Below are 27,295 nucleotides of genomic sequence, written 5' to 3'. Positions count from 1 at the left end.
AGACCAAGTCAATTTAGCTGTTTCTTGCGCCAAACTTGTTTCACGCTTTGAATCTTCTTACTTCTCTTTCTCTTATCCATTTTTATTTTCTTTTCTATCTATTTTTAAAATGGAAGAACAGAACTGCACACAGTGTTCACTGTCGTGTGCCTCATGAGTTAATAAAATCTGTGATTTATGATGGTGCTTTGTCCTCCCTTCCTCTCCTAGTAATTTCTAGCCTTCTATTTACTTTCTAAACCAAGTTATCTGATGTTTTTATGGTATTATTCTAACCCCAAGATCTTGTTTCTGAATGACGTCAGTTCTGAGTCTACCTTATGAGCAAGTTGAACTGTACAGACCCCAAGAATATTTTTAACTCTTCAAAAAGAAATTGTTAGACGAGCAGCTGTAAAATTTTGGATCTGAGAAAGGTAACAAATGCTTTAATGTGTATGAACCATGTGGTTTTGTTCACATGATTATGCCTGCATGTTTCATAGTGCAATTTTAGTTCAAAAACGTTACATTGGTATAAAGCACACAACAAAAATATCAGTTACAGATAGAGCGTGCATTCTATTGAGTATTCCACTGAAGTAAGATACCAATAAGAATAATTCTAGGATGACATTTTGCCAAAATAAATCTTGCATTTTTTCTTAGTAGTGAGCATCACCCCATCCTCTCCTAAACATAAATAGTTTAGTGGTAGGAAAAATTGATATTGCTAAATGAAAATTGGGAGCAGCAATGCACTGGAGACTTCTTGGCTTACGACTGGCTTAGCAAATGGGAAAATGTAGAGAGGTTAAGTGGTAGGAGTGATGAAATATTTATTGAACTCACTTTATCTGGAAAGATTGGTAGAATAGAATAGAATCAGGAAACCTACTATATTTTGAATGAATTAGACTTGGAAGTACTTAAGCTTCAAACACCAATTCAGTGAAAATATCACTGTATTCAAAGAAAGAGGCAAACAGAGCTAAAGATCTTCTCTGTTCCTCTGAAACTGGGAAAGGATACCTTTCAATATCGTCCAAAATTTACACAAAAAAAAATGTTGGATGTGAGATGAAGCTAACATCTTCAGATGAAGATGAAGCTAGCAAAGACTTGGAATCAAACTGTTTTAATGTTTGTGGTGTGAAAAGGGATTGTATTTCCCATGGCCCCACCGATGGTAAAGACCTGTATTGATCATTTGCAAGTGTCAGCAGTTCTCATAGCTGCTTTTTTTATCACTTTTTTTGTTCTTTCTTCTCTATTATTTGAATAGTTTGCCTCTTCCTTCTCTATAGACACTCCTGATTTTCAGAGTGATATTAGTACAGCCTTTCCATGCTGCATGAGAACTTGAGAATAAGCCCTGTAAGGGGCTTTCTCATAGCTCAAATCCTTGTGTGCTTTCTCTATTACTTGCTCATCCATTGCCCACATTTGATGATTGATTTAAGTTTTTAACTCAGCCTCAAGATGCCTATGCCTCCTCCACTCAGAGCCAGGCTTTAATCTTCCCTTTATGACTGGAGTCCATGTGGGCTTTATCATTATATTTTTCTTGTAAGCTTTCCACAAAGGGAGATTTTGTTCCACTGTAAGGTCTTAGTTTGTTGTTCTAATTGGTACAGCTGACTTGATAATAGCCCGAGGTTCAGGGTCAAACAGTGCTAAGCACATTGTGGAAATGTGCAGTAACGACAAAGGTAGTTTCTGTTGCAGTTATTACAGCCTTTTGACAGTAGTTCTCCCACACTAGATTCTGAGATTCCAATTATCTTTCCTTTTCTTAATTATCTACTTCTATGGCATTCTTTATTGCTGCATAAGCAATAATGGGATATGCAATATATCATATAATGGGAACTTTTTTTAGATGGCTTTCATATAATTGTGAAGATCACAGGCTCAGTAATAAGGTGATGTTTAATTGAAATAATTGGTGAATGTGAGCAAAACTTTCTTGGATAGTTTTTGACAGCTACTTCTGTGATCCCTCTGGCCCAACCAGATGATTAAGTTATCATTATCATTTATGGAACAGTCATCTGCTAGAGTCTGGAACATACTTTGAAGTTTGTGCCGTAAAGAAATATTTATTTATTCACGATTAGTGTCTTTGTTTTGCGGGGCTATACCATGTCACTAGTTTGGAGTCCTGTGTAAGTCCAGTTGCTCTGAATTTTAGGAAGGAGCGCACCATTCCTGACACTATGCTTTTTACAATAGTTGTTCTCTTCGATTACTCGTGTAAGATCTCATACACAGGAAGACATTGTCAGAAAATAAACCAAGAATTAATGTTACCAGGATTTATCAACAGCATCTGCTGATTGGCTGAAGCCATGTGTATACAATACATGCGTTCAAGGAAAGATGTTCATTATATTCTTGTGTGTCTCTAGGAATCCGGAAAGATCGCAGAGGTGGGCGAATGATGAAACAAAAACGTCAAAGAGAGGAGCAAGATTCCAGAAACGGGGAGGCTTCTACAGAGCTGCGAGCTCCCACCCTCTGGACAAGTCCACTGGTAGTGAAACATAACAAGAAGAACAGTCCGGCCCTGTCCCTGACAGCAGAACAGATGGTCAGTGCCTTGCTGGAAGCTGAGCCACCCATAGTTTATTCTGAATATGACCCAAACAGGCCATTCAATGAAGCCTCTATGATGACTCTGTTGACCAACCTTGCAGACAGAGAATTAGTGCACATGATCAACTGGGCAAAGAGAGTTCCAGGTAAGGAAAAAAGCCCCAGTGGACTATAAAACTCTCTACATGGCAAAGCAATAGAAAAAAACCAGATACTGATTTTCATACTGCATATTTTAATTTCACATAAATTGTTCAGTTAAGTATAAATACATAAAAACTTCACAAATATTATGTTACACTGGTTGATAAAATACTATAGTGCAATGTAAGTGACTTTTGAAGGAAGATTTATTCAAGAAAAGTCATTTCCCCACACTATAGAATGTTGGACAAATTTTTGCTTACATATCCTTACAAAACCCAGAAAAATTAAAGGTAAAACCAGATTACTAAAAGCTAAATCTAATCTATCTGATCTAATCAAATACTGTTAATGATTTACAATACTTTTGAAAAATGGGTTACTCTCATATCTGTTATGTAAGCCATAAATTCAGAATCACTACTGACACAAGTATTAGTATTATTTCTTTAATTGCCAGCTTACCTTTTTGACCATAAATTACAGATCTTCCATGAGTTTGGGGTCTGAAAAACAAAGCCAGAAGAGAAATTTTTGTATGACATTTTTTTTCCTACTGGAGCTAGATATTTTTATCTTCATCATTCTGTGTTGCAGCTATGATCAATGTGAACCTGTTAGTTCATGATAGCACTCAAGTACTTTCTCAATGACCTGGATGAAGGCATTGAGTGCACCCTTAGCAAGTTTGCGGATGACACTAAGTTGGGTGGAAGCGTGGATCTGCTGGAGGATAGGGAGGCTCTGCAAAGGGATCTGAACAGGCTGGACCGCTGGGCTGAGGCCAATGGCATGAGGTTTAACAAGGCCAAATGTCGGGTCCTGCACTCAGGGCACAACAACCCTATGCAGTGCTACAGACTGGGGGAAGAGTGGCTAGAAAGCTGCCTGGAGGAGAAGGAGCTGGGGATGTTGGTTGACAACCGACTGAACATGAGCCAGCAGTGTGCCCAGGTGGCCAAGAAGGCCAATGGCATCTTGGTTTGTATCAGAAACGGTGTGACCAGCAGGTCCAGGGAGGTTATTCTCCCTCTATACTCGGCACTGGTGAGATCACACCTTGAGTACTGTGTTCAGTTCTGGGCCCCTCACCACAAGAAGGATGTTGAGGCTCGGGAGCGTGTCCAGAGGAGAGCAACAAAGGTTGTGAGGGGGCTGGAGAACAAGTCTTACGAGGAACAGCTGAGAGAGCTGGGGTTGTTTAGCCTGGAGAAGAGGGGCTGAGGGGAGACCCCCTCTCCACTTCTCTATTTCTCTCAACAACTACCTGAAAGGAGGTTGTGGAGAGGAGGGAGCTGGCCTCTTCTCCCAGGTGACAGGGGCAGGACAAGGGGGAATGGCCTCAAGCTCCGCCAGGGGAGGTTCAGGCTGGATATCAGGAGAAGAGTTTTCACAGAAAGGGTCATTGGGCACTAGCAGAGGCTGCCCAGGGAGGTGGTGGAGTCACCTTCCCTGGAGGCATTTAAGGGGCAGGTGGATGAGATACTCAGGGATGTGGTTTAGTGGTTGATAGGAATGGTTGGACTCGATGATCCAGGAGGACTTTTCCAACCTAGTGATTCTGTGATTGTTAATGTAATCAATGAAAATGTGTTTAGATACAAAGCAACACTATTAGAGCACTCAGATCTTATTTTTTTATTCAGAACTTATTTTTTTATTCAGAAATCTCTCTAAAACTGCTTGTACAAAGTGACTACTTCTTCTGGTGAAGATTAAAAACCTGCCTGGTTTGCCAAATATATCCTTTATTTCCTAAGCAAGCTTCTAAAGTTTGAAAATGAAATATATAAGACTATCAACTATTTGTATATATCCAATGATTTTACATTTAAATAAATGTGTCTGTTAATTGCCAAAATATTTCCTGAGGAGGAACTAACCCAAATGACTCTATGTATACACATTAATGAGTATTGTAACAGGTGAGATTTGGTGCAAAACAGGTGAACTTTCGTTTAAAAAAACCAACAAACACAAAAAATCCCTTCCCAGACACAGTTTAATTTACTAGACCCTTTAGAAACAATCATACCATCGGAATGTCCTAAAGCAGGAGAGATCAAATGTGAATAGTTTGGAGATTCTGAAAGTGCTGGACACTTAGCTGGTTCTTAGTGGTGTTGTTTAGAAGATTGTACATACGACCAAAAGCAGAAATTTTAGAAAGCTGATTTATAATAAATCAGGCCCAGTTGTTTACTTACTTCTAAAATTGGATTCTCTGCAGGTTTTGAGAGCAGGAATTTTGGAGCTAGGTACTTTAATCTTTTTTTTTCTGATTTCTAATTTGTCCCTAGGAAAGTCTGAGTGTCCTTATTTCTGATATTAAATCTTAGAAGTATTGATTTTTTTTCAAAAATAGGCCTTTGCTTGGACTGTTTTCCTAAGTTCCTTCTACTGGAACATACTGACATTAAATTTACATTGAGAAATGTGTCTGGCAATGTAAGTCATATTGCACACACCTCAACAATATGTTACCTTTGAATACTCTATTATTGATAGGAATTATACAATACTTTAATTAGAGAGGATTTTCATGTATGTTATCTGTAAAGAGAGGAACTGAATAACTTTTTCTGCTGGGTGAAGTGTTTTGTGCATTGTGAACTTCCACTTGGTTATTTTCTCAGATAATTTACTGAGGTTTCATGCTTTGGAATCAAGGATAAGAACATATTTTTTTTTAAAAGTGGATGTGCTTTTTAGCAGTAGGAAAAAAGCAATTGCAGGAAACAGCCTCTCCTATGAATGCCTCTCAAACCTTGGAAACACTCACAAGTTCATTTAGCTAAATGCAGGCACTTTGGTGACGGAAAGGATGGAGCAAAGTCAATAGAAGTAGCTGGGTTGAAAGCATATTTATTGAGGAAGGAAGAAATTGACATTAAGAGAGCAGAAATTAAATGAAGTTACAGCTTACAAATAAGTATAAGGACTTCCAGGGCCATATTTGGAGTATATTTTGCTGCATAGCCTTTAAAGAAGAGGAAGTGTGTCAAAGCAACTGGTAAAGATATTGTTTTGGTCAGCCAGTCTTTCTGACAATGTAAATAGGTGGACAAGGAAGAAGAAACAGCTAATTAGAAGGTGCACTGGATAAAAGTGAATCTATTCTATAAGAAGGAGTAATGAAAATTAGTTTATGATTGACTGTGTAGTATAATTTAGGCATAGATCTGTTACAAAGCCATGCAATCTCCAAAATGACATTATCTTTGCAGACGTGTCCTGTTTGGGAAACTGAAAACTGGACTAAATCTTTATTGCAATTTGCTCAGCATTAGTTCAAACTTGCTTAAATTGACTCTGGAATCTTGGTGGTATTTACAAATTGCTGGGGTAGAGTGAACATGTGGCAGCTTCTTGTGCATAACTTTAAAAAATGATTTTCAATATTTAAGTATAGCATGATTGTTAACTGAGGTCATAACATAGTTCTCCCAAGACAATGCAATTTGTAATATGCCAAGCACATAAAAGCTTGTTTTAATTTTCCTTTGAAATTTTGGCAGCTGATAGACGTGGGTTTGCCAGATTACATGAACAAAAATCTTGTACAGTGTCCTATGAGATATACAAAAAATTCAGGATGCCTCATAGGACTTGCTCTGTACGTGGCTTAATGGGTCTTCTGGCTTAAGTCCTCCCAGATGGCCTTTGTAAGTCATCAGTTGTGCCTTCTGAGTATTCCAGCCAGTTGGAATAGCAAGCAGTTGCACATAAGGTGGATGCAGACAGACTAGATGGATTAGACTTTACATACACAAGTAAATCAAACATTTTACCATTTATGTGGGACAAACCACTAAAAATCACATGAAAGCAAGATATTGCTGCAGATGGACAAATGTTCTTCTCATTTCTGAATCATGTATTTCTCAAAGATACAGCTTTCTGTTTCCTTTTTCCTTTACATTACGTGGTGGAGATATAGTGCCACTTTCAATCTCACAGAATGAATTTTTTTAATTTAGTAAATTTTCATCATGGTCTTTGATGCAACAAGCAAAACTGTAACTTTGCTTTTCTACAGAAATGCTAATAAGTCAAAGGAATTAACTTATTGTATTTAATTATTCACTTGTTGTCCATATAATTTAATATCTGTATTTGGAGTACTGTATTCTCTAAAAGAAGGTGGTATTTTCAATTAAGTGGTCAATAATAATTATTTTTGTGCAGAAGCTCTTGAGTCAGTAAAAGAAATTATGAGCTTGTACAGTGACCTAATGCTAAACAGTGTAGCTTTAAGGAAATTTTTTTACAAGAGTGAAATCTTTGGCAGTGCTGCTACAGTTTTGTATAACTATTTACTACAAGTACAGTAGCAGTACAACTTAATAGCCCTAAAATGGCATGCTGGGCACAGAAGCTTTGAAGTTTTGAGGTGATTCACAGTGCTGCATTTATTTTATGGCTTCATGAACCGAGGAGATAAACATTTTGGCACTGATTTTTTTTTTTTATTTCAAAGCCACAGAAGTTGCTATTTTCTTAAGATATTGTTTTCCTATTTGACCTTCTAAACTCCTTTGTTTGTTAAATTAGGAACAGTGTGTAAAGAAGCCAACAATAGCCACAAGTTTGCTCTGCACTTCAGTGACACCAAACCTTGGGGGGAAAAAAAAAGCTTGCAGTGGAAGGAAAGAAGTCTTATGTAAGAACAGTGTGTGTTAATAACCCTGGATGTCTTTAGGTGCAGGACAGTTTACAGAGCCTCCAAGAGTAGTAATCCTCCTGGCCATAATTTACACTTAAAAAAGGAATGGCTTGCAATTCCTGTAATAATTTTTAATAAACCATACAGAATGTCTGCTTTATAGTCTCTTCTCCTTTGAAAAAAATGGGGTTGCTGTGGAGATTTGTAAAATGTTATTAAAGAAAACACCCCTTTGCTTATCTGTTTAATCTATTGAAGTGATACTCTAACTGCTTTCCTGACTTCACAGGGAAAAACAGAGGAAGCAAATACATCTCTAGCAAAAGAGAAATGATAGCAAGCACCTGCATCTTACTGCATGGCTGCTTTTGCTGTTTTTTTTGTTAAGTTTCAATTCATTACTATGACTGTAAGAGACAAGAATCAATCCTTATAGTGGATTAAGGTAATCACCATTTGAACTTGAATATGGGAGAGGTTAACGTGCAATGTAGCATGATTGTGCAGAGCAGCAGAACTAAAATTAGTGAATATGAAATTAAAGCTTTTTATCCCTGTATTTTCTTAGTATGGGGAGCATTTTTGGTCTTTCATGTCTATACTGTGTTAAACAAAATAAACCCCCCTTTCCCTTTTCCATCCTCCCCCAACTTCTGGGTGCTTTGTGAGACAAAGCCACTTTTGCAAGCAAATTCTATTTTTATTGTCTACAGAATTGCCTTTTAGTGCTTTTGAAACAAAATGACAGATATGTCCTCCTGTAAAGAAATTTCAGTCAGAGAAAAGGACAAGACTGTATGGCACAATGGTTTGCAAGTAAGAGACCCAGGGGAAGACACTGATTCTAAAGGACAAGGAAAAATCTGGCAACGTTGTATGCAACAGGAGCTTGTGTCAGGCCAGGAAAAGCCAAAATTAAGAAGGAACTGTTAAGTGTAAGTGCTTGGAAAGGTTCATAGGCTTTGGCTGCAGGTGTGTGTGGGATCAAAAATATATGTAAGAAGTACTTTCACTAGCTGAGCCAATAAGAAACTGGAAGAAAATGATAGCAGGAGAAAAAAGGATTAGGGTTCAAATAACAACTGTGACAATGGAAATTTAAGAGGTATCCTAGTTCAATGGTTTTCAGACTCTAGGGGTCCGAAATGTGGGGAAATTCTTCAGGACTAGGGCTAGCAAGCTGACCAGCATCAAGGAGACTCCAACTGGGAGAAAAGGTAGAAAGCGCATCCAAGAGGAAAGAAATGCTAGGAATCAGTCAGATAAGCCAACAATAAGTTCAGCAGCTCAGCCCTAGGCCTTTTACTCATTCCTAGGACTCCTGCTGGAGGACAGTAATTTGCTCAGGGGTTATTTGAATCTCAAGGGTCTGGTTGTTGCCTGTTCTCCCTGCCAGAGGAAGAGATTTGAGATGTTCTCTGCTCACTATCCCTGTCCCATTTCCTCTTCCAAGACACAGTCTTTGAGTTTCCAGCCCCTCTCTTCCCAAAGAAGTTTCCTGGCAGCAGGAATTATAAGAATACATTCAAATTGAGGCACTTCAATTTGCATAATTTTTCAGTTAGAGGAAACAGAGTGAGGAGAGGAAAAGCAGATAGGGAGCCATGACCATAGTATGACTTTTCGTCATCAAGGTTTCTATAGCTATTTTAATGCTTTTAGGAGAATGAATAGCTGCCTGTTAGCCTCACATATCTATATTTTCTATTACATTTTCTTATCACAAAATGTTTCACATGGAATTACCTTTAGACTGGGATTCTGAAATTACTTTTAAAGCTTGCTATTGTTACCCATCAGATTTATTAACTGGAACACTGTGTGCACAGCATTCAAACCACAACCAGACCTGTGCCTGGACACTACGGAAGTGCAATGCAGTTCACCTGATTATGTGTGATGCTCCTAAGCAGAAATAAATGCAATTTTTGAATAAGCTCAAAAGTATATCCTAGAGCATTTTCTAACACATATCTTGCAACATTTCTTAAATTTTTGGTTTACTCCTATAGATGATTCTGTAGCTTTCCAGATTTTTTTTTTATTTGTCCAGAGGAAGAAAGAGATTCTGAAGGATAAATCTTGTGTTGATGCTGTTAGACAAGCGCATCTGTTTGAATCTCTGTTAGCAACATTCTATGGCCACAATTAAGAGCTCTGCTTCATATGCGAGGTGATCTTTTGTTTAGAAGCATGATTAAATGTCAGTAATTCTTTTCAATATTACAAATTCAGTGTTAGAATAATTCACAGAACGTGCTATATTGTCGTCTCACTCAAAGAAGTAGTTACTTTACATAGGTGACTGCCAAAAGTTGTTGAATTAAATTGAATGTTATCCAACCTTCTAGCCTCCTTGAATTTAGGAAAGCTGTATTTCCAAGCTTATAAACAAATATAAAATGAAAGTGACTGTCTTTTATTTGTGTTGCAAAATCACAGTTATTCTCTTTGCAAAGGACAAAAAAATGGATGTGGCCTTTCTTTTAATTAAATGAGTTTCTGCTAAGATGGAGGTGAATGTGTAACATGCTGGGAAGGTTCGTTTTTTTCAGATGAAGTGTGCTTTGTGTATTTAGAAAAAAGGAAATATAGCTAACAACTTTCTGCTTAACATTTGTCCAATAAGTCAACAACACTTGGAACCACGATCTGTCTTTTAAATGCTATAATATTTGTTTTCCCAGAGATATCTTAGTTCCATTCTTTGTTTATAGAAGTAAATAGTTTAACCATTAATCGAGGCCTTCAAAGCCATTTATATCCTACTCTAGGTGATTTTTTTTAGAAAGAAGCTTCTTTAGAGTGATGAATCTCAAATACTTCATTTAAATATCCCTGAACAGAGTATGCTGAAATCTAAATTTAAATCTGAAGACAAACTTAGCCTCTAAATCTCTGCTTCTGCAAGTGTGCACATATTCAAATACATTTATTAAGATTATGGAACTGCTTCTCATATGTAGAATTCCTTTGTGTATGGGGTTTTAAAATCAAGACCCAAAGTGCTATTACAAGATTGATTCTGTTCAGAACTTTTCCAGAGCAAAAAATACTTGAATTCCAAAATTTTGGATTTGGGGCTTCCCAACAAGCTCTCTCAAAGAACAAGTATCTCCAGTAACCAAAACTGAATTCCTGTAAGTAATGTTGTTCACATGTTTGTCACATGGTGGCAAATAAGTAATAACAGCCAGCAGATAAGGAGCTAATATTCTTTTAACAACTACTTACATTTGGAGTTCAATAACATGCAAGTTCATTTTACAACAAATAGTTGAAGATGAAATTCTATTTGTCTTGGCAAACAGAGGCAAAAATGAGCATTTACAGTAATAATTTTATATTTTCAGCCAAAACTGAAGGAAATTAAATACTTAAACAGTAATATTTTATTTCTAAAATAAATGGTCCTTTTACAAAAACATTTCCTGCTATTTTTCTTTAGTTGATAAGTAATTTACACTCTTGGATGAACATATCTGTCTTAAAGTCTTCAGCTATGCTGAACCCTGGAGCTTTCCAAGAAACGCTCATTAATTTCTACTCTAAGTAAACAGTAAGTAATGATCCTTCATGATTTATTTATTTCTTAAAATAATTTACAAAAAGAATATGCAATTGTTGGAAAGCACTGATGCGATATGTATGTGCATGCGCACATAGCCATTGTTCCCTTTTCACATAACTCACATAAACTGGCCCTTTTTACTTGATGTTTAATAACTTCAGCCTAATATTTTTAGCTTCTCTCCAGTACTACATCTCTGAGCAAAATCAGCTGCAATTCCAGCTTAGAGGTTATTTTAATATAATCTGTATTAGTTTTCTGTTCAAGAGAGTAATTCTCTAAAATCTCACATTAGATACATAGGAGTATTTAAGATACATAGAAATAATTAGGAAAGATTTATTGCAGACTTGTTCTGCATAGGCTTTTATCCATCTGTATTGCTGCAATGATACATTATAGGACACATCTGTTACTCTGCTCATTTATTTTCTTTGATTATCTGTGCAGGAATTGAACTATGTGTGTAAAGAGTGTGTTTTGTCTGTCTGTTAGTTATGGACTGCTGTAAATTTAAGCTAATAAAAGCAAGTTAAAGAATATCCAACAGTGGAACAGGGAATGAGAAATCTCTGACTCCCCTGTTTCTCAAAGTGTTTGTTCTCAGCTAAGAGTGGCCATAAGAAAATATGTTTTTCTCTCTTCCTTATGGAAACTTCTGTTCCTTTAAAGAAATATAGCTGTCCACCACTGTCCTCAGCAGGGAGATGAAGACAAATTATTTATCACTGCAGCTAGACTCTTGGTCTAGATCCAGAGCTTCTTATGCCTCCTGAGAAGTCTTGGAAACAGAAGGGGTGGAATCAAGACCTGGACCTTGACTCAGTGTCCTGCCCCTTTTCCTCACCTGATAGGGGCACTGCTGAGGATTATGGATGATACCCAGAGATTCTCCAGGTTGTCTGGCATTTCTTGTGAGTAGGCTGACCTCAGAAAAAGAAAATGCACGCTGGCAGAAATTTCAGTTACTTTTTTTTTTGTTCAGTTTAATCCAGTAGGAAGTCATGAAACCCAGAAGCAAGTTTAATACAGAGAAGAGGGGAAAAGTACTATTCAAAATCTCACTTAGACTCTACTCAAATTGTCATGTACTCCCTGTTAAATTACATTCTAGAGCTTTTGAGTTGATTTAGAAAATTAAAATTCAAGAAATCTCATTTTACTTGATTCACAAAGACAGAGAATGTGGCATACTAGGTTAATTAGAAGTTTTCCCAGACAATATTAAATCTGATCAATAGTCTAATAATGATACAACTTCTACAACAGCTGATGTCCCTCAGAAAACATGGCTGTGAATGGAGAAGTGGCTATACAGGCTGCTGACAAGCGAGCCAAGTGTTTACTAAAATATTGAACAAGATCTAACTGTGTATGTTCATTAGATTAGAAGCAACAGACCAGAATAAAGCTAAAATAATATTGCCATACTAATATAACTGAATGCAGTATTACTGCGTATCTGACCTATTTCAGAAGCACTCTTTGAGTGCTACAGAGGAAGTATTTCTTATTTGTAGGAGCAACTTTGTGGGATTGTAGTTTCATAAATATTTCTTCCAATTGCAGTGCTGCCTAGAGTGGTTCATACCCCTCTTCTCCTTCCTGGGTTAGAGGGGCTGCGCAAGTAGTGGGATTGATCTGTGATGAAAATAAACTTTTTTTTCATCTGTTCTTTGGGTTGCCCATAACGTATGTGAGTTCTCCAGTCCAGTCCACCACAAAGCAGTTGAGCCAGTTGAAATGTGAGGGTGACAGTATATTGGGAATGAACACGCAAGTATTGATATGAAGGTGCTAGAGAGAAATATTCATTTATCTGTACTGTCTATAGTAACATGCAACTCCAAGTTCTTTTCTAACTAAATTTCATTTAATTTCTACTCCAACAGAGAGGTCTTTTCCAAACTCTCTTGTACAAAAGGCAAGAATCATTTAGTTACTGGCACTAATAACAGCTTTTATCCTTTCTGCTGCAGGAGATGTTGTATGGCTTTTACTTTACCTATTTCTGCTTAATTTGTAATATGTTCTATAATACTATGCAACAGCTGTGAGAGGCTGGAGACTCAAAGTGAAGGAGGGAGCATGGTAATTCCCCGTCTCACTCCCTGCTTTGAAAGCTCAGAGAACTCAAACAGTGACATCAAGATGCATCCTAGCTCATAGAGAGTAGCAATTCCTAAGTTTTCTCCTATCCCTGAGGTACAAGAGAGAGGAGGCAAAACCTGGCTGTTCAATTGCCTGTGCCATATGGAAGACAGAGGAACCCTAAGGCTTTCTTTTTGCTGAGATTCCTAGTGGTTAGTTGCCTATTCTAGTGCATATTTGTCAGAAATCTTTGTCTTCCAGGAAGGCAGCAAATTTTTCTGGAATTCTTTGGGCTGTTTTTGCACTGTACAGGCAGTAAGGACCTGAAGCAACAGAAGCATGTGGCAAACTTTTTGGAATCAGCTGCTGATTTTTATTCTTCTTGTGAAGGGCAGCATTTTACAAGGCCTGTGGAAAAGAAAAACTCTAGTATATTTTATTCAGTGATGGTGGAATAGACTGCTGGTATTAATTGGTTAATGTCTCACAAATTTTAAACCACAGTCATGTTCTTAGCTGACAGAGAAGAGCTGCCTGTGAAAACCTAGCATATTTATCAATGCTGCTTGTGACTTCACTTTTTTCCCCCACTTGATATTTGTATAAACACATCTATGGAGAACCATTGACTTTGATATGAATTCCAAATGCACTCCTATCCCTCCACTCCCTTTTTTTTCCCTAACCATATATGTAGGGTTACGTTCCTTTAGAGTGGGCCTTTGGGGAAGAATATATCTTACCATTGTGAAAGCCTAATTTTGCTCCTGGCTGTGTCAACATCTCCCTGTGTTAGTTTTGTATAACTCTCTTGTAAGTGGGCCATAGTGTATTTGTCCCTAAACTACCATCTCAGGATTTTATCTGCTGCATGGGAAAGCCGTGAAGCATACTATATATCCCTGTTGTGAAACAAAACAAAACAAAAAAGCCTAACTTGAAGATTCTAAGCCTACAGGTATCACAAATATGAATTAAATCTCCTATTTTTTTTAATAGTGCTTATTATACTCCTGGTTTATGCCTCATCACTATGCGTGTCTTCCCAACAACATGGCTCATATCTTGCAGGAATTTTACACGCTACTTTATCACAATCTCAAGAAATGATCTTTGATACTGCTAAGTATGTCTCAGTAAAAGTTAATTATACGTTAATCAGCAATAATGTAATATACTAAAATATGTACTTTATTTGAAATCAGTTATATTTCTGTGCTCTCTTTGTTCCAATCTATGCGTTTTTTTAAAGGGGCCACTACTAATCAGTGTTTCAGAAAAATACTGACATTTGAAATGAGACACTACCAGACAATATAAATATATTTCCCTTACTGTCTTATTTCAGCAGATAGTTCAGTCAGAGTGATCTTTTCTTTAAACTCCAGATGAGTCCCTTTTTTTCACCTATTTTATCAGTAGTAGGGTTTCTGAGATATTTTGGTTAAAGTCCATCATTGGAGTCTGATTAATACAGATCTGCTCTTCTTCAGCTGACAGTAAGTGTTACCAGCTTTTCTAGAAGATATTTTATTTACAAGTAATGTTGTGAAATAACTTTTAAGAGTTGATTTAAAGTAGGTGGGCAACAGAAGTATTACTTTGCCAGAAACGGCTCTGAAATAATTCAATAACGGCATGTCAAAGGCAGTTCAGTATAACGCTGATGAGCTGATTTCCCCCTTCTTAACAAGCTGCCAGCGTAACACTGCCTCTTGTTTTCCAAGTCTCTGAGTATATTGAGAATAACTGATTTTTATAGGGGTATGACTATATTTAACTGTGTTTGTAGATGCTTATGGACATACATGACCTGTAGAAATACATATCAAGAACCCCAGAACTTTCTGAATATCATCAAATGTGGGCAGCATCATTTGAGGAGCAATCAGATGGTATTTGCTGCCTCAGGGCTCCTACAAATGCGATTATTCTGTCTCTGAGGATAGGAGACTTGCACGGGAAAAGTCTTCTATATATGAACCAATTTGTGCCTTGAAGGTCCATATGGTGATATTATTCATAAAATTATCTCCTAGTCTGTCTGAACTATATGAAGTGGCTCTATTTCCTGATCCTAAAGCTAAAGATTTTATATTCGTCCATGAGGATTCTGTCAAACTTGCATTCCACCTGCAGGTGAAAGAAAAAAAAAAACCAGAATAAATTCAGTTTTCTCTGTAAATGAGAAAAATTAAAACTACTGGTTTTTTTAGCAGTTTGGAAAAAAAATATAGTTCAAGGGAAAACCTTCTGAATGTTAAGTTATACATTTTATTTTCTGCTTTTGTACTTATTAGAAGAAACTACTTTGATTTTTTTACTGCAATGGAATTCCATGTGACTTTCCAGTCCTGACACAGGATGACAAATATGATTTATGGGTCCAGTTACTTTGGATGAGCTTGTACACTGTTCCAAAACTTTTCCAGATGTCTCCATCAAGGCTGTGTGAATAATTAATTTCTTTGCTTCCTGGCAGATCCAAGCAATAAAATGCAATCATTTTAAATTTATAAAAATGATATTTTTTGGCCTTTTTGCTAGATAATAACTACTTTGGGTAAAATCAAACATTTTATTTAATATGAAAGGATGAAATTCATTAAAGCTTTTAATATGAATTTTGGAAAATAAGATCCTAGATTTTATAAAATTTAGATACCTTTTGCAACGCTGAATAGGTATGGATGCCTGGTGGGGTGCTGTAAACTGAGATGAGGTAGCTGAGAGAGAAAATCTGTGTTCCTTGATAGAAAGCAGTCAGGTTTTATTTGTTTATTTTGTGAAATATGAAATCCTCCAGAATGTTTTAAACTCATCAACCTGCCGCTTTCCAAAGTAAAATGTTCTGTCAGAGCACTTCCAACTAGCTTTAGCTTCAGCAGGTAGTATAGGAAGAGTTCACAGTGGTGGTTCTCCAAGTGCGGCAAATGTGTTTTGTTCGTATGCGTACCTGAGCCAGCTCCATGCAACACATAACAGCTTCCTGAGGTTGCCTGAGGATTTGCAAATGCTGAAACGTCCCTTGGATTTGTTTTCCACTGAAGAAGAGTGTGCAAAAAAGGGCTTAAGCGAATGATGTGTTTTGTGGAAACATGCTGCTTGCTAACTTATTAGGTTTCCTTGGACAAGAAAATGAATATAAATGGCCAGTTGCATTCCAGTGTCTTGCTTTCCCTATAATGTATTCCTTTGCTCTGTCATATGATGACACTCCCACACAGCTGCTAATATGCTTTTGTTGTTGTAGTGGTTAAAGGAAATTGCTGCAATTAATTTTGCTGTCTTTCTTCTCTTTGATGTGTCATTGCAATTTCTTGGATGAGATCGGATTCTGTTCAAAACCAGTCATGTAGGGGTGAAAAGAATAGAAGGGAAAATAAACATTTAAGCCTTCTTTATACATGTTTGTATTTCTATTTTGGTGTAGGTACTGGCCAATGTAAGAAACATGACATATTACACATACATACATAGTTTCTGTCATTCACAACAGACAATGCAATAGACAAAAATAAGACTTCTAAAAAAGTGAACAATCTGAAGAAACAAAATGGATGCAGGTGCCTTAGTCAAGCTAGTTTTACTTCCTAATGACCATAAAGAATGACCAGACCATGAACTCTGAGGTTATGCTTCATTTCTTGGGTACAGCACATGATGTTCTGAGAGATTTCTATTTGTAGTCTTGAAACAGTTTTAATCTTGAAGTTCATTGCAGACTTTACAGTTTTCCCCTGTTCTCCTTGCATTGCAAAATAATCCTTTTTCGTTTTGCTAATTCTGGATAATGCAGTAATGGATTTTAAAAAGTTCAGTAGACAGTACAGTAGATCCTGGGAGGAAATAGACTGTGGAGCAAAAAAAAATTAGTGCTTTGTTCCCTGGATTTTATGAATGAAGGAAGGGAGAGGGTGGCCCACCCAATTTCATTATATGAAAGTTGTTGTAGTCAGAAAAGTTGTTAAATTCAAAACTGACATTTTTCAGACTGTCAGGCATGGATGAAGATATAAATTGAAATGGTGAAAATTTAATTCTTAAGCACAATTATTGGAAATAATCAAAAGAATAAATCCAGGATTTTGGGGACATTCAGAAAGAATAGGGTTAATAATAAGTAGTTTTAGATTCTAATTCCTTTAATAAATAAATAATGCTAGTTTAGAAGCATAGCTGAAGCTGATCATTGCTTGTGTTACTTTCAAAAGTAATCTTGTCTCTTTTCCAAAACGTTCTGGATTCTGTTATGATGACCTTCAGGTCTTTAATATAGCATTTCTAACTAATGAAATGAAAATGGGAGAAAACGGAACAAAGGAGATATTTTTACACCCTAACATTTGTGGTAAAAATGAGGTGCAGAGAAGTAGAAGTGAGATGCCTGAGATGGAGTAGGTCTCCAGACTCACTTAACCAAGTTTTTTCACTTGCAGTCCCTATCCCGCCACCTATACAGCCATAAGACTGTGTCTCTTATCTGCAATGCCTTTGTGCACTCTGAGTTTTTTTCAGACATCTTCTTCCTCTAGGAAGATCCATCTCCCAGGCCCTCAGTGACTGCCAGGCATGTGAAGCTGCCTGATCCAGCTTTGAGCTGGCCTGCAGAGCCCCGTGCGAAACATGACCTCGTTGCTCTTGCTGACACTGTTGAAGTACCGCCCCATCCGAACTGCCTTTGCCAACTCAAGTGCTTACGAAATTAGTAAAAAGGTGTAGTAAAAGCGTACGCGTGCACTCGGTAAATGAGGAAAGCAACTGAGAATTCTCATAGGTTGATCTTTGGTTTTAAAGTTCTCTCCTGAATACTGTGTATTGAAGCAATAATTTAAAACCTCACAGGGACGTGCTGGCCTCATTTAAAAAACTCTGAGAGTTCACTTCAATTTATTTCCTTTTCCCCCTGATGCAGTGACTATATATTTGCTTAAAAACTTGATAAGTGATTGCTTAAAGATACCTTTTGCCTCAAATTATTTTTCTCAGTAGTCACAAACCCATCACCTATTTATATTTTATTTAGGTTGTGATAGAAGCACAGTCTTGTACTTTAGTAAGGTGGTCAAATGAATGCTGAAAACCCCATGCTCTCTTTGACACAGCTGAACATACAAAAATATTCAAGTCATACTGGACATGACCTCAAGTCTTGGGGCAGGTTTACATAAAACATAAACCACCAAGCTGGTTGGTGCTCCCTGGCTGTCTGTCACTCAACTTTCATGCTCCTCCTTGCTGGGTTTCATCAGTTGTCTGAACAGTTGTCTGAACAGTTGTCTGAACAGTTAAAACAGCAGAACAGAGCAGAAGAGTAACAGCCCTGGGGGGCCAGGGAGGGAGGGAGGAGGAGGAGGGGGCCGAATGAAGAAGAGAAGGCGGCTTGTATTTATGAGCGTGTCTTTTGAGTTCATAAAAGTCAGGCAAATATGCACAACCAGCCTCATGAATGATTTTAGCTGGACCTGCTTTTGATGAAAAACATTTTGCACAGCATGACCTCTTAGAAAATGACAAATTAAAAAAAGCAACTTCAAACCTCTTGCAACTGATTACGTATTGATATAAATTTAGAGTAATGTAATTAACTGTTGCAGGGACAGTAAAGATTTATTACTCCTTTCTGCATACTTCATTCAGCAGACAGTAAATTTTGTGTAGTAACCTTCTTCACCTGTGCAGGGAAAGACTCAGGGGACATCCTTCAAGACAAAAGCCTTCACATGCAGCTGATTCCTGCACTTAAAATCGGTGGAAATGGCTGCCATTGTCCCATTCCTAGGATGCAGACATGTTCTGTGTATTTTATTTGTAAGCCTGAACTCCCTGAAGAATAGCACTGCTCTCAGTGGTAAGAGAAAAATGGAGTAGTACCTTACTATCATCAAACTGTTGACTGAGTCTCAGATGTCTGGATTACAATCCAAGATGAATGATAATTAACATGCTTCAAATAACTGCTATATAGTGCTGTGGGAATTTGTCATGTAATAAGGAACATTGTTTTTGTTCATCAAAGTGATGATGAAGTGCTTGTTTTTTGCGTAAAAGACACGTGTCTCCCTCGTTTCCTGGTTTGTAAAACCATTGTGATAAGCTTTCAACAGGAAACAAGCAGGCAGCCTTTACTAGCAGTAATCATGTACAATAATTGTTGTTGTTACAATTACTATCGATACTATGATTTGTTGTTATTTTTAATAATTTTCAAACCTGCTTGTTTAGGGAGGAAGAAAGCTTAGGCACAGGATTTTCTTATATAGGCAGTTATCTTGACCAGACTAGTAAGTGTTTTAAAAACAACTAAGAATTAATGCTTCCTTAGTTCACCGTATCCAGATTTTGTACTCATGCTCTAAACAGTTTTCCTGCAACATTAATGTGGTAAGGCTTTCTTTCTTTTTTCTCTGTGAGAAAAGTAGTTCAGTTCCTTCAATTGCTTTTCTTTTTTTTTTTTTTAACCTTTTTACCGATTATCAGGAAACAGAACTTGCACTTGAGTTCAAGGAGGCTTCTCTGTCCCAAAGATTTTGTGGCTGAAAGGACTGGAGAATGTGCTGAGAGCCTGCCACACCTCCTTCCTCATCCTGCCTCCTCCTGGATGAGGCACTTAATGTCTCAGTGTTCTATCTATAAAATACATTTAATAATACTTAATGGCTTTACTGCCCTTTGGAAATGTAAAGTGCTATGTGAGTGCTGATTACTTTTATTATGTTCCCTGATGGAAGGCCTCAACATATTTGTGTTAACTGGTACTGCTAATGCACTTTCTGGAATAATCTTTGGTTAACAAAGTGAAACAGTTGCAAAATAAAAGCTGCCTATTAGTCAAGGCAGACACAGTGACACAGGCAAGGAAAGACAGGACAGGAAAGCACTTGGCTTCACTGAATACAGCCATGCTGTGTTTTAGCCATGGGCTGGAGCTACAACACAACCCAGCTTATCTTCTCTCCAAACTGCATCTGTGCCAGGGAGAGCTCAGTGAGAAAGAAATCTGGAGCATTGGACATGCAGCGTGGCTATTCCTCCAGAATAATTTCCTTGGGCTGCTGTTGAGTGGAGATCTCACTGTCCCCAAAACTCACAGGAGCACTCCAAAGCTAGGGGCAGGCTCCTGGGCTGGGTGTTGCCATGGCCCAGTGCACGGTCCATTTCCCCAGGAGCAGTGGGAGCCAAGCTGGTGCTGTGCTCTGGATTTATGATATTGGTCAGGCAAGACAGCAGTATTTCGTTATACTGTGGCATGGATTTATCAGGAGAAGACAATGTATTGACCAATGGTGGTTATCTGTCACTAGCCCTGAAGTTTCCATGGCTCTAAATCCAGATTGTGCTTGGTGCAAATTATTAGCTTTGAGTAGATTACGTTCTGCTTGGCTAACTTCTTTACAAGCTTGGCTTTGGCATAGGAAATTTGAAATAAGACAGTATTAGATCTGATGTATGTGGGGTACATTCGGTTGTGGTTTAGACTGTTGTGTACCTGAAGAGAGAAGTAGAGATATCTGCCCAGAACAAGGCACTGGCTATCTGGAGCAGGAATGGCCTCAGACTTTTTTGGTCGCCTCATTCTGAAAAAATTTGGACTGGACAGGCCTGAAAAAGTATATGTATTTTGGGCAAACAGAAACCATTCATTCAAGCTGTGATAACTTTACACATTCCTGGAAAATGGATGAAATCATTCTCATTTAACTGAGAAATATATTTGTCACAGTGCAGCTTTTAGATAGAAGCAGAACAGACCAGCTCCTAGAAATGGGATCTGAAATAAAAGTGACAAATATGACACCCCTGCAGCATCCTGCCCCAGGGACAGGAGAGGAGGTTTGCTGTGGCGGTGTACCTCTCAATCTGTAACATAGGTCTTCCAAGGCTAGCTCAGGGAGGATGGAAACCTCCTCTGGAGGATAAAGGCAAAAGCTTGTTTGATCTTGACTTTCAGTACAAATACAGACTATGAAAGAAGAGCCTTATGACCCTCATGGCTTTTCGGGTTTTGCCCAAAACCCCAACGTTTGTAACTCATGTTATGTTTATGCCTATAAATTGTAATTGCTATTTTTCTGAAAGAGGTTTAGAATTATTAGGGTAGAAAATGGCAAATGTGAGGTAAAATTTTTAAAAGGAATTAACAGTAATTAGAAGCAGATGCTCTTCTCTCTGATCTCATCTCTTTTGATTTCTGACAGACTGTTTAGGCTTAGAGAAGACAATGTATAATTTTGGATTGGTATTCTGCTACATTATAAATATACAGGCAGCAAAAACACAGAATTCTGAAAGAGCAGACAAAGTATTCAGAGGCTCTTACAATTGTGCCACTAGCTCTGTATTTGCCTGTGTAACTTTCTTGTCTGGAACCCAGTGACTTGTTGGTTTTTTGGTTTGTTTTTTTTTTTTTTTTTACTCCACTTCCAGAAACAAAACTAATGTCCCTTTAAAAAAACCTGAAATATCAAGACTAATTTTTTAGAAAAATAACTGAAATGAAAATGTTGGATTTTAGAGCTTTTTGATCTTCATTCCTCAAAACAAGCCTTGATTTAAAACACTGGAGTTGTGTAAACAATTAAGTCCATGTGTCAAGTCATTCTTTAAGTGCTCTTAGGGGGGAGAACTTAATAAAATATTCTTATAATTTTGGTGTGAAGATCTGCGGAAAGAAGTAGGAATAAGTAGCATAGAAATAGCTGTGTGAATACTGCCACTCATGGAAAAATGTGTTTGAGATTCTCTGATTCACTTGTCTTTGGACTCTGTTTGGCCCCCATTGCTGTTTACAGGCAAGGCTATAGTTGGGGTGCCAGTTTTAGACACTTCTTAGATTTTAGCTGCTTCTGAAAAGTTTTTGCACCTCTGAGACACCTCTGGGAGGTTTTGAGGCTCAGCCTTAATTGTTGAAAAGGATGAGTGATCCATGCAAGTTCAGCTCAAAACTTCATCTTATGTGCTGGATAAATCATAGATGCAGTCTCATCTCTGCTTGAAATGGAGAGATTGGGCACTGAGATCGTGGCACTACAGCAAGCACAGATTTCACATCTTGATCAGTCAATAGTGCCGGTATTGTTCCTCCAAATTGCTTCGAGTTAGGAGAAACAGATGTTTGTCTTCCTCTTCCTTGTTGTTTCTTGAGAACCAGACTTGCTGTAGAATTTTTTTTTCTGTTTATCTGTTTCATCTACTTAGATATTTTTGTCTATATAGACGTCTCTTAATTTGGTTGCTTTATTGAATGTTTGCTAGCTATTAGGTTGCAGCACTCACCACTATTTTCCTGCCGTCTTTGCCAACTTAATTAGAGTTTTGCTCCAAATGTGGCCTATTATATGACCACTGCAAGGATGAGATACTAGATTGAGTTGTAAATAAAAGTATGTTTCTGTGGTTGTCACTGCTTTTCAGAACATGGCATTAAGATAGAAAAAAATGGTGGTTTATCTGTTCAAATTTAAGACACAGGGTGTGGGAATGTTCTAATTTCCCACATATTTGTATAGTATAGCATCTTATATTTTTTGCTATAGGAGATATAAAAAATCCTGTTAACATTGAGTTAAAGACTTTCGACAAGCAGGCAGGACATTTAGGAATCAAACTTTGGAGTTCAATAGTTAATCTTATGCTTTTAAGTATAGTGCATTCATAAATTAGCTGGGGAAAGAAAGGATTGAATAGCAGTGACAAAAAATCACGGATGTTGTTAAATTGACTAGGGTGAGGAAGACAAGGGCAAACTGAGAAACTGAGCAGTCCTAGTGTCACTGCCTCTAAAAGAATACAGTTTAACTAGAAAAACGTCAGTAAGGGCAAACTGAGTTCAAGGGTGAATAGGATAACATTCATGTGAGAAATGACTGAATATACTAAAATTATCTGGAAAAGAGAAGATTAGCCGTGAGATGATGACATAGGGAATAATGGTACCTTACCATAAAATAATGAGCTGCACCGAATTTTTGTTTAGGAGATTTTGTGTAAGAGATTTTTTTTTCAGAAGAACAGGAAATTATTTTTTTCCCGTTGTTAACTTAGAGTGTGAAACTTCTTAGTAAAAGGTACAATTTCCTGAGTATATAAAAAATCTAAATTAGATTAAACGCCCACATGTGTTCAAAAAACTTCCGGACAAAGTTGGAGGAAAAATATTAAGGGACATTGAGCTCAAAATGACCATGTTTGGCTCTTGAAGTCCCTGAGCCACATGCCATTGGAGCTTGAGAAAGCTTTTTGCAAAAGCATGTGTTTGTCCTGCTGCATGTTTTGCCATAAGCATGTGCTACTTACTGCTGTTGTGAGATACTATATGTGAGATGGACCTTTGCTATTGCTTTTAAAACATTTTACCATTCCTTTACTTTCTTTGAAAGCACCTGGAGGCTGAGTAATTCATTATGGCACAATGTTGTTTACTATCTTGCAAAAATTGGCTGAAATTTATATTTCAGGTACTTATCATAGTAATTTAGACATATGCTATAAACCTATAGCTAATGTTACAAAGAACATTGTTAAGTCATTTGTTGTTGGAACACAAATATTCTGGACACCTTGGATACCTTGTAGTTGTGTCTTAAGAATTTTAGTTGAAGCTGCAAAATGACGATAATTAAATGATCCACAAAAGATTGTAAGTACCCAGTTAAGGATTTCTAATGGTAGGATTAAATGTGCAATGACTCAGAGGATGCTAATTGCTAAAGAAATTGTTTCTGACAAAACAAAAAGCTACTTCATCAGGTAAAATCACTAAGGCAAATTCTGAATTTGACATATAGAAATATATATTGTTGGTAGTTATTTGGTAGGACCGCAGACCTCACAATGTATGTTATAGTACCAATGAATGAAAACCTGCTAAATGTTATGCTGTTCCTTACAGCAACGAAACAGTCTTGAGCATAAACCACTTCTCTGTTTTTGTCGGGGTTATACCAAATACTACTTCCAGCAGTTCTTGTGTTCTTTCATTGCAACTGTTCCCTTTGGGCAACTGCCTAATCTCCCCGTACACCGAGTCAAGGAGATTGACTCATATCTGTTGTACATGATTGCTGCCTTCCTTTTTTTAGCATGGTAACGTTATACAATTTTGAATTCCCAAATCTAGTGTCACCTCCAGAGAATCATGCTTGCCGAAAACAGGGCTTTTTATAGCTTTTCCTCCACAGACCCACTGCTACTTCATAGTGTCTTATTGTCAGGAAGAGAGAGGCTTGTATCATATTGTCAGTGATGGGACACAAACTACTGCTTTATATCAGAAAACATAATCAGTTTAGTTTGCATGTTACTGTTTTATGTTCTACGCATACATAAATTTATCTGCCATCTACTCTTAGCTGAGTTCTCAGAAGACCTTTCTGGCTTTTCAGACGTTCAGATTTCCATATTCATGCAAGCGTTTGTGGAACAATTATTGTATTCTGTACTGGCAATCAATAAAAAAATGCTGTTAATTTGTCTGTATAAGAATAAGAATAAGAAATGGTCCAGCCATGGCTTTTGTTCTGTAAATGTCTTGCTTCTGCCAAGCATATGATATATGAATGTCTAATGGCAGTCTAGGTCTTCTGGGTTTTGATACATCTCATAAGGTCATTAAATTGGTCAGTGTGGTGTATGGAGTTAGGTGTAAGTTATATCCACAAACTGCAATTAATCAATTTATCAACAGTGAAGTATGTTCTTTTTCCTTGAAGAACAATAACAAAAAATCTAGAATTTAAAAATAATTTTTCTTTCACAACTTGCCAGCATTAGAAGAACACTGATATTTGAGAATGCAGTGCACATCTACACATAATTTTAGTGGCATTAAAGTTCAGCATGCTCTGGATGATGAAGTGACTAATGGTTTATTCATCTTTTGATTTAACCTTCTGTAACATTATTCTGAATTAGCTTGCTTGAGTGAGAGTATGCCTTAAAAATAATAGTTAAATCTTGATTGACATTTCTAATGATAGCAAATTCATGGAAACTTAATATGTTGCTTAGATAATTACTACTTTTGTTGTTAACAATGGCCCCTCATTTGTAGTCTGACTTGGAGCTCGTATAGCTTCCAGCATGGGCTTCTCGATGTTATGCCATTACCTCTTCTAATGTCATTCTCTCTTTCTTTAGTCATTTACCCATTGCAGTCCTTTAATCCCTTTAGACTATGTAGCTTCATAAAGAGTAACTAAATTCCTTTTATTCTTCACTAGAGGGCATCTTTTTCAATACTTTATTCATTTTGAGATTTCTCTATCATTCTGTCCAACTTCTCATCCTGATTGAAGAATGGTTACCAGATCCAAGTAACAGAGAGGTAATTTAATTTCCTTACTCTTTCAGAGTTTCCCTGGCTTTTTATAGAGTTCATCATCCTTATTAAATGCATATTCCCACTGGAAGCTCAAACCTCAAACTGGACTTATTTTTCTCAATCATTTCCGAGTCCTCTTCATAGCTGCTACTGTTTCCATCTGGTATATAGGCCTAACTTTATTGGTTTTGAACTTATGTTTATATTTTTTTTGTGCTGAACAAGTGAGTGATTTAGATTACTTACATTATCAACTTGCTTTTTGCATTATTTCCCAAGTCACAATTTCTGTTTCTGTTTTTTTTCATCTCATCATTTAAAAAATTGCCTATGGTAAAGAAGTAAACTTCTTGGTGTTCCTCTAGAAACAGTTCAGTTCAGTTCATTACTCTTTTGCCATTACATACAAAGATGTGGCCTCTGAAATATTTTAATTCACTTAATCTGTTGTATGTTTTTACTAAATCAGATGTCTGTTTCATCAAAACTATAATTTTTATCAAATAAATATATAACGTCAGTTATAAAGCCATGAAGTTAATTTGATAAAGTTTTTTATGAATCATATTTTTTATGTATTGTTGTATCACGTACTTTCAAACCTGTATTAACTAAGTTTTGTGTTAGCTGTTTCATTATAGATGTGAGGCTGACAAATCACGTGGACTTGCAAACATTTTTCATCTTCATCCTGGTTTTTTGAAACTTCCTTATCTTCACTGGTATGAGGGTTAATACTCCAGACAGTAACAATATTGCTGACCAGTTGTTTTAGGTCTTTTTGATGCAAAATGTTCGTGTTCAGGTACTTTAATAGATGTTAGAATTGTTGTATGACATATTTCTTTTCTCAAAGCAGGCTAACAAAATATCCCTCCTCTACTATGTTAGTAAAGTTATTTATTAGTTTTATTTTGTACTTTCTTTCTTTAGTTTTTGTGTGGATTATTTAGCCTCAGCGCAATCTGAAATTTCATGTAAGGAAATCGGTAAAAATTGAGCTATAAAAAGATAGTACTTAAAAGGAACTTGAGAACAGGTGTAGTAAAAAAAAAGACCGAGGTGATGTGGAGAACAAAGCAAAGCATTTTGGCACCCAGAATATTTTAGAATTAGAAGAATTTTACAGGAAGGCGAATTGCCACCATTGTAACAAGCTCAGTTTTTCTGCCACAATCAAAACAATTTGCTGTGGAATAGTGTGCAGCCATGTGAAACTGTGGCAATATAACTAACTTGCAATGTGCTGATTGCAGACTTCAGACATCACAAGGGGACTTGTGTCCTTGTGTTCCTGTGGTACTCTTCAAGCACAGATAAAAATACTGCATTATTATATTTTGTCACACTAAGGCAATACTTAATAGGAAACATGATATTGTTAGTTCTTCATAGGTAGACAGCTGCTTTTTTTCTGCCAGTTTCATTCTTGAGTGCTGTAAATGAATGCTTTTTATTTAAGAATACTGCTCTTTTAGGTTTCAGCTCTATTGTTTCATGTTATTTGCCTTCTCAGGCAAATGCTCTTCTGTCAGGCTGTGAAGTCTGAAAGTCATTTTTGGGTTTGGTGAATAAGGAGAAACTACAGGAAAAGACAACTTTTTTTCCCCAACAGTTACCACTTTCATAAAATTAACAAGCACTGCAGCTGTACAAATTCACTCCTAATGATTGATAGATAAGTTTATTTCAGGCATGGCAAAGCTGTTTCATCTTTTGAAGTGATTCTTTATGAATAGACTGATCTGCTCCCTCAAATGTTTTAATTAAAAATAATCATTTCAACAACTATTTTGCAGAACAAAACAATATTTTATAAGTTATTGTGAATTATATTTTCTTCCCTCTCTTTAATTTCATTTTTGTTTTGTTTTGTTTTCTTTTTTTTTAATATTACACAGCAAAACATTGAACTTTAAAAATA

General features: G+C 36.9%; 1 protein-coding gene across 1 annotated transcript in view; it reads left to right on the top strand.

The window, feature by feature from the left end:
- ESR1 (estrogen receptor 1) overlaps window positions 1–27,295 on the top strand; it is a 173,129-nt gene that overhangs the window by 112,900 nt on the left and 32,934 nt on the right. Inside the window, 1 exon segment of the mRNA XM_054062231.1 lies at window positions 2,391–2,723. Coding sequence (XP_053918206.1) covers window positions 2,391–2,723 — 333 coding nt within the window.

Source organism: Cuculus canorus, chromosome 3 (genome assembly GCF_017976375.1).
Source record: "Cuculus canorus isolate bCucCan1 chromosome 3, bCucCan1.pri, whole genome shotgun sequence".
NCBI classification, from domain to species: domain Eukaryota; kingdom Metazoa; phylum Chordata; class Aves; order Cuculiformes; family Cuculidae; genus Cuculus; species Cuculus canorus.
This window is presented reverse-complemented; position numbering and strand designations above follow the sequence as displayed.